Genomic DNA, 21,052 nt, shown 5'->3' on the forward strand with positions numbered 1-21,052 from the left:
CCCTCGACTCTCATTGTACTCAGCTCAGTGATTCCCCAGTGAATCGTCACTGCCCCTCGACTCTCATTACACAGCTCAGTGATCTTCCCAGTGAATCATCACTGCCCCTCGACTCTCATTGTGCTCAGCTCAGTGATTCCCCAGTGAATCGTCACTGCCCCTCGACTCTTATTGTACTCAGCTCAGTGATTCCCCAGTGAATCGTCACTGCCCCTTGACTCTCAATGTGCTCAGCTCAGTGATCTCCCCAGTGAATCGTCACTATTACGGATGTAGAAATTAAGGGGGCTATTTCCTCAATGAATTCTGGGAAAGCACCGGGTCCAGATGGTTATACAGTTGAATTTTTAAAAATTTTTTCCGCTACTCTTTCCCCTTGGTTAGATAAGGTTTTTGAGGAAGCCATTAGATTGGGGAATTTGCCACAATCTTTTTATAGAGCTTCTATTTCTTTAATATTGAAGAAAGATAAAGACCCTACTAACTGTGCTTCTTATAGACCTATATCTTTATTGAATGTAGACTCCAAGATTTTTTCCAAGTTACTGGCATCTAGATTGGAGAAGGTATTACCCAAAATTATTTCAGATGATCAAACTGGCTTTATTAAAAATCGTTATTCTTTTTTTAACATTAGGAGATTGTTGAATATTGTTTATACTCCCTCACATGACACTTCAGAATGCGTGATTTCATTAGATGCGGAGAAAGCATTTGATAGAGTTGAATGGCCTTACTTATTTAATGTGTTGAAGTTTAATTTTAGTCCGATATTTATATCATGGATTAAATTGATTTATCATGCCCCTCGACTCTCATTACACAGCTCAGTGATCTCCTCAGTGAATCGTCACTGCCCCCCGACTCTCATTGTACTTAGCTCAGTGACCTCCCCAGTGAATCTTCACTGCCCCTCGACTCTCATTACACAGCTCAGTGATTTCCCTAATGAATCGTCAGTACAATCTCACCCTGCTGTAAACATAACACTGCCTACAAGCATGTATCACTCTATCCACAATCTGTACGCTCACACCCTCGTGTACATTAGTTAGCCTACAGCTGTGCCACAGGGGTCTTTCCCCAGTCAGGGAAATCACACCCTATCCGTGATCAGTGTAATCCCACCCTCTGCACTCAGTCATCCCTCGTTCTCTGGGCTTGAACAGGTGCTGCTCAGCTCTTGTGGCGCATTCTCGCAGCAGATAGAATCAATAAATCCCTCTTCTCTTGCCTTGTCTGTAAGGAGAGAATGCGGAGGGAACAAGAGGAGGCAACACGGAAGTTGGAGGAGGAAGAGGTAATGTGGCTGCTGTGAAGGAGTCACATTCGGTCGGGTCTGGGTCACGGAGAGTGACATGCCCAGGGTGTGGGTCACAGGGAGTGATATTACCGGGGTGCGTGTCACGGGGAGTGATGAGGACGGTATGGGTCATGGGGAGTGACTGGAGTGGGGTGCGGGGCACGGGGAGTGACGGGGACGGTGTGTGGGTCACAGGGAGTGACGTTACCGGGGTGCAGGTCATGGGGAGGGACAGGGAGTGACGGGGACGGTGTGTGTCTCGGGGAGTGCGGGGATGGTGCGGGACTCGGGGAGTGATGGGGACGGTACAGGTCATGGGGAGTGACGGGGACGGAGTGGGTCATGGGGAGTGAAGGGGGTGGTGTGTGTCACAATAGACAATAGGTGCAGAAGTAGACCATTCGGCACTTCGAGCCTGCACCGCCATTCTGAGATCATGGCTGATCATCTACCGGTTCCTGCCTTGTCCCCATATCCCTTGATTCCCCTATCCATAAGATACCTATCTAGCTCCTTCTTGAAAGCATCCAGAGAATTGGCCTCCACTGCCTTCTAAGGCAGTGCATTCCAGACCCCCACAACTCTCTGGGAGAAGAAGTTTTTTCTTAACTCTGTCCTAAATGACCTACCCCTTATTCTCAAACCATACCCTCTGGTACTGGACTCTCCCAGCATCTGGAACATATTTCCTGCCTCTGTCTTGTCCAGTCCCTTAATAATCTTTTATGTTGCAATCAGATCCCCTCTCAATCTCCTTAATTCCAGCGTGTACAAGCCCAGTCTCTCTTCTAACCTCTCTGCATAAGACAGTCCTGACATCCCAGGAATTAACCTCGTGAATCTACGTTGCACTTCCTCTGCAGACAGGATGTCCTTTCTTAACCCTGGAGACCAAAACTGTACACAATACTCCAGGTGTGGTCTCACCAGGGCCCTGCACAAATGCAGGAGGATTTTCTTGCTCTGGTACTCAATTCCCTTTGTAATAAAGGCCAACATTCCATTAGCCTTCTTCACTGCCTGCTGTACTTGCTCATTCACCTTCAGTGACTGATGAATAAGGACTCCTAGATCTCTTTGTATTTCTCCCTTACCTAACTATACACTGTTCAGATAATAATCTGCCTTCCTGTTCTTACTCCCGAAGTGGATAACTTCACACTTATTCACATTAGACGTCATCTGCCAAGTATCTGCCCACTCACCCAGCCTATCCAAGTCACCTTGAATTCCCCTAACATCCTCATCACATGTCACACTGCCACCCAGCTTAGTATCATCAGCAAACTTGCTGACGTTATTCTCAATGCCTTCATCTAAATCGTTGATGTAAATCGTAAACAGCTGTGGTCCCAAAACCGAGCCCTGTGGCACCCCACTAGTCATTACCTGCCATTCCGAGAAACACCCATTCACCGCTATCCTTTGCTTTCTATCTGCCAACCAGTTTTCTATCCATGTCAATATCTTCCCTCCAATGCCATGAGCTCTGATTTTACCCACCAATCTCCTATGTGGGACCTTATCAAATGCCTTCTGAAAATCGAGGTACACTACATCCACTGGATCTCCCTTGTCTAACTTCCTGGTTACATCCTCGAAAAACTCCAATAGATTAGTCAAGCATGATTTGCCCTTGGTAAATCCATGCTGGCTCGGCCCAATCCTATCTAGATATGCCACTATTTCATCTTTAATAATGGACTCTAGCATCTTCCCCACTGCTGATGTTAGGCTGACAGGACGATAGTTCTCTGTTTTCTCCCTCCCTCCTTTCTTAAAAAGTGGGATCACATTAGCCATTCTCCAATCCTCAGGAACTGATCCTGAATCTAAGGAACATTGGAAAATGATTACCAATGCATCCGCAATTTCCAGAGCCACCTCCTTTAGTACCGTAGGATGCAGACACGTTGAGTGAATTGGAATGTGGTGCAGGTCACGGGGAGTGACAGGGACGGTGTTGGTCACGGGGAGTGATGGTGGCGGTGTGTGTCACGGGGAGTGATGGGGATGGGGTGGGTCATGGGGTGTGAAGGGGACGGTGTGGGTCACGGGGAGGGACGGGGTAGGTCACGAAGAGTGACGGGGACGGGGTGGGTCACGAAGAGTGACGGGGACGGGGTGGGTCACAGGGAATGACGGGGACGGGGTGGGTCACGGGGAATGAAGGGGATGGTGTGTGTCACGGGGAGTGACAGGGGTGGTGTGTGGGTCACGGGGAGTGAAGGGGGCGGTGTGGGTCACGGGGAGTGATGGTGGCAGTGTGTGTCACGAGGAGTGACGGGGACGGGGTGCGGGTCACGGGGAATGATGGGGATGGGGTGGGTCATGGGTTGCGAAGGGGATGGTGTGTGTCACGGGGAGGGACGGGGATGGTGTGTGTCATGGGGAGGGACGGGGACGGGGTGTGTGTCACGAGGAGTGACGGGGACGGGGTGCGGGTCACGGGGAATGATGGGGATGGGGTGGGTCATGGGTTGTGAAGGGGACGGTGTGTGTCACGGGGAGGGACGGGGACGGGGTGGGTCACGAAGAGTGACGGGGACCGGGTGGGTCACGGGGAATGAAGGGGATGGTGTGTGTCACGGGGAGTGACGGGTGGTGTGTGGGTCACGGGGAGTGAAGGGGGCGGTGTGGGTCACGGGGAGTGATGGTGGCGGTGTGTGTCACGAGGAGTGACGGGGACGGGGTGCGGGTCACGAAGAGTGACGGGGACGGGGTGGGTCACAGGGAATGACGGGGACGGGGTGGGTCACGGGGAATGAAGGGGATGGTGTGTGTCACGGGGAGTGACAGGGGTGGTGTGTGGGTCACGGGGTGTGAAGGGGGCGGTGTGGGTCACGGGGAGTGATGGTGGCGGTGTGTGTCACGAGGAGTGACGGGGACGGGGTGCGGGTCACGGGGAATGATGGGGATGGGGTGGGTCATGGGTTGTGAAGGGGACGGTGTGTGTCATGGGGAGGGACGGGGATGGTGTGTGTCACGGGGAGGGACGGGGACGGGGTGGGTCACGAAGAGTGACGGGGATGGGGTGGGTCACGGGGAATGAAGGGGATGGTGTGTGTCACGGGGAGGGACGGGGATGGTGTGGGTCATGGGGAGTGATGTATCCGGTGTGTGGGTTGGGGGAGTGACGGGGACGGTGTGGGTCATAGGAAGTGACGGGGGTGGTGTGTGGGTCATGGGGAGTGAAGGGGGCGGTGTGGGTCATGGGGATGAATTGGAATGGGGTGTGGGTCATGGGGAGTGATGTATCCAGTGTGTGGGTCACGGGGGGAGTGACAGGTCGGTGTGTGTGTAAGATTTTGCCACGGGCTGGAGGTGTGTCTGCTGGGGAGGGGGTGTGCTCTCCCCCTTGTTAACGTTCTGCTCTCTCTCATCTTGTCCTTGTTTACAGACTCAATGCACTGAACCAATGAAATTGGATTATAGGACCCTGGCGGCTTTACCCAACAGTGGCATCCACCGGGTGCCTCGAGTAAGATTGTGTTCTCTCCTGTGTGTGTGTGTGTGTGAGAGAGAGAGCATCGCCCTGCCTGTTGGGCAGTGGGTGGCTGATCATATTCAAGTGTGAATGTGTGATAGTTTTCACATGTGGCCTTGTGCGTCATGTGCATGTGGATTTCCTGAGTGTGCTTTGCCCTCGGGCTGCATCCCCTCCATCCTCTCTGTCGTGGATCACTCTGGCTTTCTAAGCCACAGTATTGGTAAATGGGAACCCGAGAGCTGGCTGCTGGACACCAGTTTACGAGGAGAAGCTAGAAGAATGGTGTTGAGAGGGATAGTATGGTGGAATGACCTAATTCTGCATGGAGGTCAGTCTCAGGGACTGTGCCTCAGGGACTCTGTTCTGGGACCCTTTATCTTCGTGATTTTTATAAATGACCTGGATGAGAAAGTGGAGGGATGGGTTAGTAAATTTGCTGATGACGCAAAGGTTGGGGGTGTTGTGGATAGTGTAGAAGGCTGTCAGAGGTTACAGTGGGACATTGACAGGATGCAAAACTGGGCTGAGAAGTGGCAGATGGAGTTCAACCCAGGTAAGTGTGAAGTGGTTCATTCTGGTAGGTCAAATATGATGACAAAATATAGTATTAATGGTAAGACTCGGCAGTGTGGAGGATCAGAGGGATCTTGGGGTCCGAGTCCACAGGACACTCAAGGTGGCTGTGCAGGTTGACTCTGTGGTTAAGAAGGCGTACGGTATATTGGCCTTCATCAGTCATGGGATTGAGTTTAGGAGCTAAGAGGTAATGTTGCAGCTATATAGGACCCTGGTGAGACCCCACTTCAGAGTATTTGCTCAGTTCTGGCCACCTCACCATAGGAAGGATGTGGAAGCCATAGAAAGGGTGCCGAGGAGATTTACAAGGATGTTGCCTGGATTGGGGAGGATGGCTTATGAGAATAGATTGGGTGAACTGGGCCTTTTTTCCTTGGAGCGACGGAGGATGAAAGGTGACCTGATAGAGGTGTATAAGATAATGAGAGGCTTTTTCCCAGGGCTGAAATGGTTAGCAGGAGAGGGCACAGTTTTAAGATGCTTGGAAGTAGGTACAGAGGAGATGTTAGAGGTAAGTTTTTTACGCAGAGAATGGTGATTGCATGGAACGGGCTGCCGGTGGCGGTGGTGGAGGCGAATACTATAGGGTCTTTTAAGAGACTTTTGGACGGGTAAATGGAGCTTAGAAAATTAGAAAGCTATTGGTAACCCTAGGTAACTTCTCAGGTAAGGCCATGTTTGGCACAGCTCTGTGGGCCAAAGGGCCTGTATTGTGCTGTAGATTTTCTATAATTCTATGACGGTCTGCATGGGACTCAAACTGGCTTTGTGATGCGAGGCAGGCGATGGGGATGTGAGGATTGGTTACGTTTATGATTGAAAGTTTGGTTGGTATGCTGGGACGTTCGATGTTGGTGATGCACATTGATGTCAGTTCAGGAGGACGGTTCGTGACAAACACCAGGGATTCTGCAGATGCCTGAAATCCAGAGCAGATGCTCAGAAAATGAATTTCTTTTTCCAGAGTGGTGAATCTGTGGAATCTGATGCAATAGATGTGTCTGGAGGCAAGTCATTGGGTGTATTCAAGGCAGATGTGTATAGATACTTGATTGGTTAGGGCATGAAAGGGTACTTGAAGAATGCAGAAGATTGTGGCTGAGAAGGAAAAGTGGATCAGCCGTGATGAAATGACAGTGCAGTTATTGGGCCAAATGGCCTGATTCTGCTACTTATGTTATGGTCTTCGGTCATACTGTTACCGGGCCAGTGCTCAGGGTTCAAGTCCCACTGCTGTCTGTCAGGAGTTTATTTGACTGCATCACTCTCCTCTGCAAACACGAGGAAATTTGCGGGAAATTCAAACAACAACACAGACTGGGAGACCATTTCGCTGAACACCTACGCTCGGTCCGCCAGAGAAAGCAGGATCTCCCATTTTAATTCCGCATCCCATTCCTATTCTGATATGTCTATTCATGGCCTCCTCTACTGTCAAAATGAATCCAAACTCAGGTTGGAGGAACAATACCTTATATACTGGCTGGGTAGCCTCCAACCTGATGGCACGAACATTGACTTCTCTAACTTCTGTTAATGCCCCTCCTCCCAACCTTACCCCATCCCTGACATATTTAGTTGTTTGCCTATTCTCTATCTCCCTCTGGTGCTTCCCCCCCCCCCCCCCCCCCCAACTTCTCCCGAGGCCTCCCGTCCCATGATCCTTTCCCTTCTCCAGCCCTGTATCACTTTCGCCAATCACCTTTCCACCTGTTAGCTTCATCCCACCCCCTCCGGTCTTCTCCTATCATTTCGCATTTCCCCCTCCCCCACTACTTTCAAATCTCTTGCTACCTTTCCTTTCGGTTAGTCCTGACGAAGGGTCTTGGCCTGAAACATCGACAGTGCTTCTCCTTATAGATGCTGCCTGGCCTGCTGTGTTCCACCAGCATTTTGTGTGTGTTGTTGTTTCACTCTCCTCTGCTCACATGTATCAAAGACCAAAAGACATAGGAACGTAATTAGGCCATTTGGCCCATCGAGATTGTCATTCAATCATATCTGATTTATTATTCCCCCTCAATCCCAGTTTACTCCCTTCTGCCCGTGGCCACTGATGGCCTGGCTCGTGAAGAGCCTGTCAACCTCTGCTATAAATTTACCAAATGATTGGGCCTCCACATCTGTCTTTGTCAATGAATTCCATGAGCCCAGTACCCTCTAACTGCAGAAATTCCTCCTCAGCTATCAGGAGACACAGGTTCGTAGGTTAATTGCTCACAGTGCTGTAACTGTTGGGTCTGAGGGCCTGTTACCGTGCGATGTCCCTGAAATAAAACACAGGCTCACTCAGATTGCCTCCTCACAGCTGAGATTCTGATCCACTGGGACGGGCACAGACTGGGTCTCAGGCTTGCCTCTTACTTCCCGCTCCATTGATAATTTGGGCGAGAGACTGAGCGGCTGATTGCAAGGAAGAGGCAGCTGGCAAGGTATGTAGGGCTGTGGGCAATGTGAAGCCCCAGAGTAGCTCGGAGCGAGTCCATCAGAAAGCTGCTCTGACCAAATGTTCGTGTTATTTGTGTGGGTTTTTCATTTGTCAGAGAGTGACTGGGAGTGTCGAACCTTGCTGTGCAGGGTTACAGACTGTTGTGTACACAGTACGAGGTTATTGTCCGTCTCTACTTTGTCCGGAGTTACAGACCGTCCCTACTCTGTCCGGGGTTACGGACCGTCCCTACTCTGTCCGGGGTTACGGACCGTCCCTACTCTGTCCGGGGTTACCGACCGTCCCTACTCTGTCCGGGGTTACCGACCGTCCCTACTCTGTCCGGGGTTACGGACCGTCCCTACTCTGTCCGGGGTTACCGACCGTCCCTACTCTGTCCGGAGTTACCGACCGTCCCTACTCTGTCCGGGGTTACCGACCGTCCCTACTCTGTCCGGGGTTACCGACCGTCCCTACTCTGTCCGGGGTTACCGACCGTCCCTACTCTGTCCGGAGTTACCGACCGTCCCTACTCTGTCCGGGGTTACGGACCGTCCCTACTCTGTCCGGGGTTACCGACCGTCCCTACTCTGTCCGGGGTTACCGACCGTCCCTACTCTGTCCGGGGTTACCGACCGTCCCTACTCTGTCCGGGGTTACCGACCGTCCCTACTCTGTCCAGGGTTACCGACCGTCCCTACTCTGTCCGGGGTTACCGACCGTCCCTACTCTGTCCGGAGTTACCGACCGTCCCTACTCTGTCCGGGGTTACCGACCGTCCCTACTCTGTCCGGAGTTACGGACCGTCCCTACTCTGTCCGGGGTTACCGACCGTCCCTACTCTGTCCGGAGTTACCGACCGTCCCTACTCTGTCCGGAGTTACCGACCGTCCCTACTCTGTCCGGGGTTACGGACCGTCCCTACTCTGTCCGGGGTTACCGACCGTCCCTACTCTGTCCGGGGTTACCGACCGTCCCTACTCTGTCCGGGGTTACCGACCGTCCCTACTCTGTCCGGGGTTACGGACCGTCCCTACTCTGTCCGGGGTTACCGACCGTCCCTACTCTGTCCGGGGTTACCGACCGTCCCTACGCTGTCCGGGGTTACGGACCGTCCCTACTCTGTCCGGGGTTACGGACCGTCCCTACGCTGTCCGGGGTTACGGACCGTCCCTACGCTGTCCGGGGTTACCGACCGTCCCTACGCTGTCCGGGGTTACCGACCGTCCCTACTCTGTCCGGGGTTACCGACCGTCCCTACTCTGTCCGGGGTTACGGACCGTCCCTACTCTGTCCGGGGTTACCGACCGTCCCTACTCTGTCCGGAGTTACGGACCGTCCCTACTCTGTCCGGGGTTACCGACCGTCCCTACTCTGTCCAGTGTTACGGACCGTCCCTGCGCTGTCCAGATTTACCGACCGTTTCTACGCTGTGCAGAGTTGCAGACCGTCCCTATGCTGTGTGAGGTTTAATCCACAAGATAAATCTAACCCTTCCCTTCCGCTGAGCCCTCCATTTTTCTGTCATCCTTGCATCTATCCTAGATTCTCTTAAATGTCCCTAATGTATCTGCTTCTACCAACATCCCTGTTTCCACACTCTGTAAAGAACTTCTCTCTGGCATTCTCCCTGTAATTTTTCCAATCTCCTTAAAATCCACCATTTCTGCTCTGAAAAATGCTCTCTGGCTGGCCACTTGATCTATGCCTCTTTCTGCCTTGTACACCTCTATCAAGTCGTCTCTCCTTTTCATTTGACCCAGTGAGCCCTCGCTCACTCAACCTTTCCTCGTAAGACATGTTGTCTAATCCAGACAGCATCCTGGGTCAATCTCCCCTGCACCTCTGCACCCTCACCAGAGTCTCCATGTCCTTCCTATAATGAGGTAACCAAAACTGAACGTGATGCTGGAAATGAGATCTAACCAGAGTTTTATCAAGCTGCAACATTAGCCCTCAGCTCTTGAACTCAAACTCCCGACAACTGAAAGCCGACAGCACACAGGCCATCTTCACCACTTTGTAGGATGGTGGTTTTGTGAATGTATCTCAGAGTGCCATTGCTTTCCACATCTTATAGACGAGTCCAACCAGGCACGTTTCAGTGGTTGTGTACCTGTTGCCCACTTGTAGAGGGGTCTGCTCCAATCACTGGGACAACCTCTCTGCCCTCCCTTATCATTGTAGCCTATCTTCTTCTCAGAGACTGCCAAGGGGTTCTGTCTCTATGTATCAACCCTCCGTGTGCTCATTCATTCCCTCCCTCCCTCCTGCTATCCTCTGCCATCCACATCCCCTCCTTCCATCCTTCCCTCCTCCTGATTGTTGGCCTCTGTCATCTCCCTGCTCTGTGTTCATGTCACCGTCCCAACCCTCCCTGTCCACATTCCCACCCTCCCTGTCATTTCCCTGCTCTGTGTCCATGTCACCATCCCAACCCTCCCTGTCCACATTCCCACCCTCCCTCCTGATTGTTGTCCTCTGTCATCTCCCTGCTTTGTGTGGCTGTCACCATCTAACCCCTCCATGTCCACATTTGTTCCCTCCCTTCCTGCATCCTCCCGATTGCTGTCCTCTCCCATCTCCCTGCTCTGTGTGTGTGGCTGTCACAGTCTCCCCTCAATGTCTATGTTCCTTCCCTCCCTCGCTGCCCTCCTCCCGATCATCATCCTCTGCCATCTCCCTGCACTGTGTGGGTGTCAACATCTCACACCTTCGTGTCCACATTCCTTCCTTCCCTCCTCCCAGTTGCTGTCCACTGCTCTGTTTCTTTAACTGTCTTAGCCCTCCTTGTCCGCACTCCCTCCCTCCCTCTTCCCAATTGCTGTCCAATTCAATCTCCCTGTTCTGCACTGGTGTCACCCTCTCACCCCTCCATGTCTGCATTCCCTCCCTCACTCACTCCTCCCGATTGCTGTCCTCTGCCATCTCCCTGCTCTGTGTGTCTGTTGTTCTGGTGTTGTGTAAAATTATAATCATTAAATTCCTGGTTTTGTGGCACACTTGGAGTATTGTATTCCATTCTGGCTGCCTCATTATAGGAAGCATGTAGAAACTTTAGAGAGGGTGCAGAGGAGATTTACCAGGATGCTGCCTGGATGAGAGAGCATGTCTTGTGAGGAAAGGTTGAGTGAGCGTGTGCATTTGTCTTTGGAGTGAAGGAGGATTAGAGGCGTACCAGATAATAAGAGGCATAGATCGAATCGACAGCCGGAGACTTTTTCCCAGGGTGGAAATGGCTAATATGAGGGTTTGTAATCTTAAGGTGATTGAGGGGAAGTATAGGGGAAATGTCAGAGGTAAATTCTTTCCATGGAAAGCAGTGGGTGCGTGGAATGCCCTGCCAGTTGTGATGGCAGAAGCAGATTATTTATTTATTGAGCATTACAGCTCAGAGTAAACACTTCTGGCCCACTGAGGTACATTAGGGGCATTTAAGAGATGCTCAGATGGACATGTGGATGATAGAAAAATGGAGAGTATGTGGGAGGGAAGCATTAGATTGATTTTGGATCAAGTTGTAAGTTCGGCACAGTATCGTGGGCTGTAGGGCCTGTACATACGTCGTGCAAAAGATGAATAAGAATGTACCATCCACATGCCTCTTCAGTTATACTTTGTACCTGCCCTATCCTCGAGCCCTGTCAGCTCCGTTGAATGTTGTGGGCATGCTATGTTGGCACCGGAATGTGTGCCCCCTGCATTCCTTTACTGTGTGTTGGCTGTTGATGCAAACTCCCCATTGCACTGTATATTTCAATATCCATCTGATAAGTAATCAGAATCAGGTTCAAGATAACTGGCATGTCTCTTCAAGTTTGTTGTTCTGCGGCACCTGTACAAAGCAATAGATATCAATAAAAACATATATCTCCAAGGGAAGTATATTGGAAATTAAATAAATAGTGCAAAGAGAGAGCAGAAAAAACATTGAAATAGTGTTGGTGGGTGTATCATCCATTCAGAAATCTGGTGCTGATCATTTCAAATAAATCTATGTTCCATACACCCATCATCCTCTGTGTGAAATATTGGCCATTGATTTTCTTTTAAATCTTTCCACTCTTCCACAGGTGTGGGGCAAGATGCAACCTCCATGTGTCAGCAGACATGCCTGTCCCCCATTGCCCTACTCCTAGTACCTGCTCTGGGATAGTTTACAAGTAGGATAGATAAAGGATATGCAGTGGATGTTGTATATTTGGACTTTCAGAAGCCCTTTGACAAGGTGCCACACATGAGGCACCTTACCAAGTTAAGAGCCCATGGTATTACAGGAAAGTTACTAACGTGGTTAGAGCATTGGCTAATTGGTTGGAGGCAGTGAGTGGGAATAAAAGGATCCTCCTCTGGTTGGCTGCCAGTGACTTGTGGTGTTCCGCAGGGGTCGGTATTGGGACCACTGCTTTTTATGCTGTAAGTAAATGATTTAGATGATGGAATAGATGGCTTTGTTGCCAAGTTTTCAGATGATACGAAGATTGGTGGCGAGGCAGGTATGTTGAGCAGATAGGTAGGATGCAGAAAGACAGGTTAGGAGAAAGGGCAAGAAAGTGGCAAATGAAAGACAATGTTGGAAAATGCATGGTCATTTACTTTGGTAGTAGAAATAAATGTTTGGACTACTTTGTAAACGGGGAGAAAATCCAAAAATATGAGATGCAAAGAGAGTTGGGAGCCCTTGTGTTAAGAGTTAAGGGGCAAAAGTTTAGGGGTAACATGAGGGGGAACTTCTTTTCTCAGAGAGTGGTAGCTGTGTGGAACAAGCTTCCAGTAGAAGTAGTAGAGGCAGGTTCAATTTTGTCATGTAAAAAAAAATTGGATAGGTATATGGACAGGAAAGGAACGGAGGGTTATGGGCTGAGTGCAGGTTGGTAGGACTAGGTGAGAGTAAGCGTTCGGCATGGACTAGAAGGGCCGAGATGGCCTGTTTCCGTGCTGTAATTGTTATATGGTTGTGCAGAACACCCTGAAGGTTAACTTGCAAGGTTGAGTCAGTCGTGAGGAAGGCAAATGCCACATTAGCATTCTTTTCAAGAGGTCTAGAATACAAGAACAAAAATATAAAGCTGAGGCCTTATAAGGCACTGGTGAGGCCTCACCTTGAGTATTGTGAACAGTTTGGGCCCCTCATCTTAGAAAAGATGTGCTGGTATTGGAGAGGGCCGAGAGGAGGTTCACAAGGATGATTCCAGGAATAAAAGGGATATCATACGAGAAACATTTGATGGCTCTGAGTCTGTACTCGCTGGAATTCAGAAGGATGATGGGGGATCTCATTGAAACTTTTAAAATGCTGAAAGGCCTAGAGAGAGTAGATGTGGAACGGATGTTCCCCATGGCAGGAGAGTTGAGGACAAGAGGGCACAGCCTCAGGATAGAGGAGCGCCCTTTCAAAACAGATGTTGAGAAATTTCGTATGGTCTTATGGATACATTGGGAGTGGGAGAAGAGTGGGTGCTGTTCAAAGTAAATTTATTATCAAAGTACATGTATGTCTATCAGAGACCATAAGGCTGTAAGATATAGCGACAGAATTAGGCCATCTGGCCCATCGAGTCTGCTCCGCCATTCAGTCATGGCTGATCCTTTTTTACTCTTCTCCTCCTCAACCTCATTTCCCAGCCTTCTCCCCATAACATTTGATGCCATGTCCACTCAAGAACCTATTAATCTCTGCCTTAAATACACCCAACGACCTGGCCTCCGCAGCTGCACGTGGCAACAAATTCACCACCCTTTGGCTAAGCAAATTTCTCCACATCAGTGTACCGTGACTCCCTGCTCTGTGGTGTGGGTGTGAGTGTGAACTGTCAGTGCCATCACTGCTATGTTCCTGGCTGGTAGGGAGCTGAGGGAAATGCCTCAGGGAGTAATGGGGGGGGGGGGCAAAGGGACTGAGAACAGGAATCATTAGATGCTGGAGTAAATTTCAATGTCTAAAGGACATGTGATCAGTTGCTTAGATAGTAAAAGTGGAGGGGGAGACAGGAGTTGGACGAGGAACCTGCTATACAGTTGTGGGATTCTGCCAGACCACTGGTGTGTGTAAGTGGGCACGAGAAGAGATCTAACCCAATCCGCACTCCTCGACAGTGTCAGTGGACAGCCGTGACCCAGTGTGGAGGTGCAGAAACATTCCATTCATTGAGGGAAGGTGGTGAGAAAGAGGGAGGGGACAGGTTGAGGGAAGAGGTGATGGACAGGGAGAAGAGGAAGGGTGAGGGGAGGGGTTGAGGGAGGTAGAAAAGAAGCTCAGGGTTGGGAGTGGTGAAAGGGCAAAGGAGAAGGGTGGAGCTGGGCAGTGAAGTTCCTAGCTCCACCACTAACTGACCGGTCACTGTTCTTGTGTTTCTCAGACTAGCTCCAGCAGCAACTCAGTGTCTAGTAGCAGTGTCCCACCAGAGTTTGGCAGCTCACCCTCTGTCCCACCGGTAAGTTCAAGTTTAATTGTTGTTGAACCATACATGAATAGAGCCAAACAAAACAATATTCCTCCAGGGCCAACAGCCACACACAGCCTAAGGCACATGTAGCACATATAAGATAACAAGGACATGTAAGATATCACACAAAAAATATATAGTCTAAGACCCTGAGAGCATGAAGTTTGCAATTGACCACAATCGAGCTCTATAAACCGAGCTCTATATTCAAACGAGAGGACATGATTTGAGAGTTAGGGGGCAGAAGTTTAAGGGAAACACGAGGGGGTATTTCTTTACTCAGAGAGTGATAGCTGTATGGAATGAGCTTCCTATAGAAGTAGTAGAGGCCAGTTCAGTTGTGACATTTAAGGTAAAATTGGATAGGTATATGGACAGGAAAGGAGTGGAGGGTTATGGGCTGAGTGCGGGTAGGTGGGACTAGGTGAGATTAAGAGTTCGGCACGGACTAGGAGGGCTGAGATGGCCTGTTTCCGTGCTGTGATTGTTATATGGTTATAATGTCTCTCCGCACAGTGAGCACAGCATGTCTAGGGAGGTGAGGGGACAGTGTCTGGGGGGCAGTACGTACGAGTGTGTGCCATGTCAGGTGAAGGAAGGGGATGGTGAGAGTGCGCACACACAGTTGGGAAGTTGTGTCCTCGGTTACAGATGAGGATTGCATGAGGAGGGAGAATTCTGCCTTACAACTTTTCCAATCTTGTTAATTTTCTGGGGGAGGGAGGAACGGAAGAGGGATTGCACAATATTTGGAGGCAATGTCTAGCAAATGCACTGCCTACACTGAGGGTGGGTGAACAGTACAGGGAGCACATAAACACAGGTTGTCCCCACCTCCTCTGGTCCCTGGGTGGCAGAGGGGTTTGTGTGTTGACGGGAGAATTCTGCTGTACAACTCCACCTTGTTCATTGTCTGCTTTTTCTCTCTTTCTCTTCCTGCATTGTGCTTTTCTCCTCTTGCTGACTGTGTGATCCTCTACCTCTCCATCCCTCATGGCCCCTCCCTCTCTGTCCTCACTCTGTTTGTTCTGTATCTCTCTCTCTCCACATCTATCTATCTATCCATCTATCTCTAAATCTCCAATTCTCTCTCTCTCTCTCCACCCTACCCTCCCCGCCCCACCAATTTTTTCCCCTTCTCTCCTCTTCCATGCCTCCCCCATTGCCCTTGGCAGCCGACAAAGCCAGGAGTCATTCATCCAGTGTCCCGGGTCAGATCTGTCCTTGGTCCAGTTGATGGGAGGAACAGTCCAAACCCATTTCAGACCATGGAGGAGCAGGCAGCACCATGGGATGCAGTAAGTGTTTCCACATCCCCTCCATCACAAAGAGCCATGTGCCATCAGCCTTCACCAGCTTATTAACCTGTGTCACCACCTTCAGGGAGCTGTGTCCCCCCCCACCCATCAGTCTCTCTGTTCCACAACACTCCATTTACTGTGCCAGTCCTCGCCTGCTCCAGCGGCCCAAAACACACTGCACAGTGCTGAGTTCAATGCTCACTTGTCCAGTCGAACTGTATCCTGCTGTGACCTCAGAGAAACATTTTCGCTCTCGAGCACAACATGAATACTGGTGTCATCCACAAACATCAGGTTTATTGTCATCTGACAGATATACAATCAAACAAAACAATGTTCCTCAAGACGGCAGCACATCCAAAACATTTATCACACACAGCAAAAATTTTACCACAGGTAAGTTAATAAAATATAATTCAAAGTGCTTGCAGTGCACTGCACAGGTAAATGGTAAAAAGTTCTTGCCTTGTCTGGCAGTCCTAGTCCTGATGCTCATGAACCTTCTTCCTGATGGGAGTGAGTGAAAGAGATTGTAGGACGGCAGGAAGGGATTCTGAGCTACGCTTTGATCCCTTCATCTGCGACTCTGCTGTTAAATGTCACAGATCGGGGGAGGGAGACTCTAGTGATCTTATCAGTAGCACCTTATCATGTCACCTACATTTTCATCCAAACTGTTAACCTGTAACAAACAACAGTTTGTACAACCACGACCGATCCCTGAGCATATCACTGGTCACGGGTCTCCAGCCTCCTCAATAAACACCGATCCCTGAACATTTCACTGGTCACGCATCTCAAACTGTACAACAAACTCCGATCCCTGAGCATTTCACTGGTCATGGGTCCCCAAACTATTCTACAAACACTGATCCCTGAACATTTCACCGGTCACGGTCCCTACACTGTTCAACAAACACCGATCCCTGAGCATTTCACTGGTCAAGGGTCCCCAAACTGTTCAACAATCATCGATCATTGAAGATTTCTCTGGTCACGGGTCCCCAAACTGTTCAACAAACATCAATCCCTGAACATTTCACTGGTCCCTGGTCTCAAACTGTTCAACAAACACCGATCCCTGAACATTTCACTGGTCCCTGGTCTCAAACTGCTCAACAAACACAGATCCCTGAGCATTTCACTGGTCACGGTGCCCAATCTGTTCAACAAACACCGATCCCTGAGCAATTCACTGGTCACGGGTCCCCAAACTGTTCAACAAACACCGATCCCTGAACATTTCACTGGTCACGGTTCCTCAAACTGTTCAACAAACATCAATCCCTGAACATTTCACTGGTCACGGTTCCTCAAACTGTTCAACTAACACCGATCCCTGAGCATTTCACTGCTCACGGTCCCTACACTGTTCAACCAACACCGATCCCTGAGCATTTGACTGGTGACGGTCCCCACACTGTTCAACAAACCCGGATCCCTGAGCATTTCACTGGTCACGGTTCCCCAAACTGTTCAAACACACTGATCACCGAACATTTCACTGGTGACGGGTCTGAAACTGTTCAACAAACACCGATCAATGAGCATCTTACTGGTCTCTGGTCTCCAAACTGTTCAACAAACACCGATCCCTGACCATTTCACTGGTCATGGTTCCCCAAACTGTTCAACAAACACTGATCCCTGAGCATTTCACTGGTCACGGCTCCCTAAACTGTTCAAACACACTGATCACTGAACATTTCACCCGTCACGGTCCCTACACTGTTCAACCAAAACCGATCCCTGACCATTTCACTGGTCACGGTCCCCAATCTGTTCAACAAACACCGATGCCTGAACATTTCACTGGTCACGGGTCCCCAAAGTATTCAACAAACACTGATCCCTGAGCATTTCACTGGTCACGATTCCCCAATCTGTTCAACAAACACCGATCCCTCAGCATCTTACTGGTCACTGGTGTCCAAACTGTTCCACAATCATCAATCATTGAAGATTTCTCTGGTCACGGGTCCCCAAACTGCTCAACAAACACCGATCCCTGAACATTTCGCTGGTCGCAGGTCACCAAACTATTCAACAAACACCGATCCCTGAGCATTTCACTGGTCACGATTCCCCAATCTGTTCAACAAACACCGATCCCTCAGCATCTTACTGGTCACTGGTGTCCAAACTGTTCCACAATCATCAATCATTGAAGATTTCTCTGGTCACGGGTCCCCAAACTGCTCAACAAACACCGATCCCTGAACATTTCGCTGGTCGCAGGTCACCAAACTATTCAACAAACACCGATCCCTGAGCATTTCACTGGTCACGATTCCCCAATCTGTTCAACAAACACCGATCCCTCAGCATCTTACTGGTCACTGGTGTCCAAACTGTTCCACAATCATCAATCATTGAAGATTTCTCTGGTCACGGGTCCCCAAACTGCTCAACAAACACCGATCCCTGAACATTTCGCTGGTCGCAGGTCCCCAAACTATTCAACAAACACCGATCCCTGAGCATTTCACTGGTCACGGGTCCCCGAACTGTTCAACAAACAGAGATCCCTGAACATTTCACTGGTCACAGGTCCCCAATCTGTTCAACAAACACCGATCCCTGAGCATTTCACTGGTCAAGGGTCCCCAAACTGTTCAACAATCATCGATCATTGAAGATTTCTCTGGTCACGGGTCCCCAAACTGTTCAACAAACATCAATCCCTGAACATTTCACTGGTCCCTGGTCTCAAACTGTTCAACAAACACCGATCCCTGAACATTTCACTGGTCCCTGGTCTCAAACTGCTCAACAAACACAGATCCCTGAGCATTTCACTGGTCACGGTGCCCAATCTGTTCAACAAACACCGATCCCTGAGCAATTCACTGGTCACGGGTCCCCAAACTGTTCAACAAACACCGATCCCTGAACATTTCACTGGTCACGGTTCCTCAAACTGTTCAACAAACATCAATCCCTGAACATTTCACTGGTCACGGTTCCTCAAACTGTTCAACTAACACCGATCCCTGAGCATTTCACTGCTCACGGTCCCTACACTGTTCAACCAACACCGATCCCTGAGCATTTGACTGGTGACGGTCCCCACACTGTTCAACAAACCCGGATCCCTGAGCATTTCACTGGTCACGGTTCCCCAAACTGTTCAAACACACTGATCACCGAACATTTCACTGGTGACGGGTCTGAAACTGTTCAACAAACACCGATCAATGAGCATCTTACTGGTCTCTGGTCTCCAAACTGTTCAACAAACACCGATCCCTGACCATTTCACTGGTCATGGTTCCCCAAACTGTTCAACAAACACTGATCCCTGAGCATTTCACTGGTCACGGCTCCCTAAACTGTTCAAACACACTGATCACTGAACATTTCACCCGTCACGGTCCCTACACTGTTCAACCAAAACCGATCCCTGACCATTTCACTGGTCACGGTCCCCAATCTGTTCAACAAACACCGATGCCTGAACATTTCACTGGTCACGGGTCCCCAAAGTATTCAACAAACACTGATCCCTGAGCATTTCACTGGTCACGATTCCCCAATCTGTTCAACAAACACCGATCCCTCAGCATCTTACTGGTCACTGGTGTCCAAACTGTTCCACAATCATCAATCATTGAAGATTTCTCTGGTCACGGGTCCCCAAACTGCTCAACAAACACCGATCCCTGAACATTTCGCTGGTCGCAGGTCACCAAACTATTCAACAAACACCGATCCCTGAGCATTTCACTGGTCACGATTCCCCAATCTGTTCAACAAACACCGATCCCTCAGCATCTTACTGGTCACTGGTGTCCAAACTGTTCCACAATCATCAATCATTGAAGATTTCTCTGGTCACGGGTCCCCAAACTGCTCAACAAACACCGATCCCTGAACATTTCGCTGGTCGCAGGTCACCAAACTATTCAACAAACACCGATCCCTGAGCATTTCACTGGTCACGATTCCCCAATCTGTTCAACAAACACCGATCCCTCAGCATCTTACTGGTCACTGGTGTCCAAACTGTTCCACAATCATCAATCATTGAAGATTTCTCTGGTCACGGGTCCCCAAACTGCTCAACAAACACCGATCCCTGAACATTTCGCTGGTCGCAGGTCACCAAACTATTCAACAAACACCGATCCCTGAGCATTTCACTGGTCACGGGTCCCCAAGCTGTTCAATAAACACCGATCCCTGAAAATTTCACTGGTCACAGGTCCCCAAATTGTTCAACAGATTCCGATCTGTGAACATTTCACTGGTCACGGTTCCTCAAACTGTTCAACAAACACCGATCCCTGAACATTTCACTGGTCACTGGTCTCAAGCTGTTCAACTAACACCGATCCCTGAACATTTCACTGGTCACGGTCCACACACTGTTCAACAAACACTGATCCCTGAACATTTCACTGGTAACGGATCGCAAACTGTTCAACCAACACCGACCCCTGAACATTTCACTGGTCACGGTTCCCCAAACTGTTCAACAAACACTGATCCCTGAACATTTCATTGGTCACAGTCCCCCACACTGTTAAACAAATGCCGATCCGGGAGCATTTCACTGGTCACGGGTCTCCAAACTGTTCAACAAACACACTGATCAATGAATATTTCACCCGTCACGGTCCCTACACTGTTCAACAAACACCGATCCCTGAGCATCTTACTGGTCTCTGGTCTCCAAACTGTTCAACAAACACCGATCCCTGAGCATCTTACTGGTCTCTGGTCCCCAAACTGTTCAGCAAACACCGATCCCTGAGCACTTCACTGGTCACGGGTCCCCAAACTGTTCAACAAACACCGATCCCTGAGCATTTCACTGGTCATGCGTCTCCAGACTATTCAACAAACTCTGATCCCTGAGCATTTCACTGGTCACGGGTCCCCAAACTGTTAAACAAACACTGATCCCTGAGCATTTCACTGGTCACGGGTCCCCAAACTGTTCAACAAACACCGACCCCTGAACATTTCACTGGTCACGGTCCCCCACACTGTTAAACAAATGCCGATCTGGGAGCATTTCACTGGTCACGGGTCTCCAAACTGTTCAACAAATACCGATCGCTGAACATTTCACTGGTCACGGTCCTTACACTGTTCAACAAGCACCAATGCCCGAACATTTCACTGGTCACGGGTCCCCAAAGTATTCAACAAAAACACCGATCACTGAGCATTTCACTGGTCATGATTCCCCAATCTGTTCAACAAACACCGATCCCTGAGCATTTCACTGGTCACAATTCCCCAATCTGTTCAACAAACACCGATCCCTGTGCATTTCTCAGGTCATGGGTCCCCAAACTGTTCAACAAATACTGATGCCTGAGCATTTCACTGGTCACAGGTCCCCAAACTGTTCAACAAATACCGATCCCTGAGCATTTCACTGGTCACGGTCCCTACACTGTTCAACTAACACCGATCCCTGAGCATTTCACTGGTCACGATTCCCCAAACTGTTCAACAAACACCGATCCCTGAGCATTTCACAGGTCATGGGTCCCC

At 49.7% G+C, this 21,052-nt stretch overlaps 1 protein-coding gene across 8 annotated transcripts in view; it reads left to right on the forward strand.

Annotated features, from left to right (window-relative positions):
- The window catches only part of scrib (scribble planar cell polarity protein), a 349,859-nt gene that overhangs the window by 226,497 nt on the left and 102,310 nt on the right, over nt 1–21,052 (forward strand). For 7 of the 8 annotated variants that reach the window (XM_059971535.1, XM_059971528.1, XM_059971532.1 and 4 more), the window contains 4 exons: nt 1,247–1,300; nt 4,704–4,784; nt 14,157–14,231; nt 15,419–15,541. In XM_059971535.1, the coding sequence (XP_059827518.1) occupies nt 1,247–1,300; nt 4,704–4,784; nt 14,157–14,231; nt 15,419–15,541 (333 nt within the window). The remainder of the gene's footprint in view (nt 1–1,246; nt 1,301–4,703; nt 4,785–14,156; nt 14,232–15,418; nt 15,542–21,052) is intronic. The other variant, XM_059971533.1, reaches the window with a different exon arrangement.

Source organism: Hypanus sabinus, chromosome 6, assembly GCF_030144855.1.
Source record: "Hypanus sabinus isolate sHypSab1 chromosome 6, sHypSab1.hap1, whole genome shotgun sequence".
Lineage (NCBI taxonomy): Eukaryota > Metazoa > Chordata > Chondrichthyes > Myliobatiformes > Dasyatidae > Hypanus > Hypanus sabinus.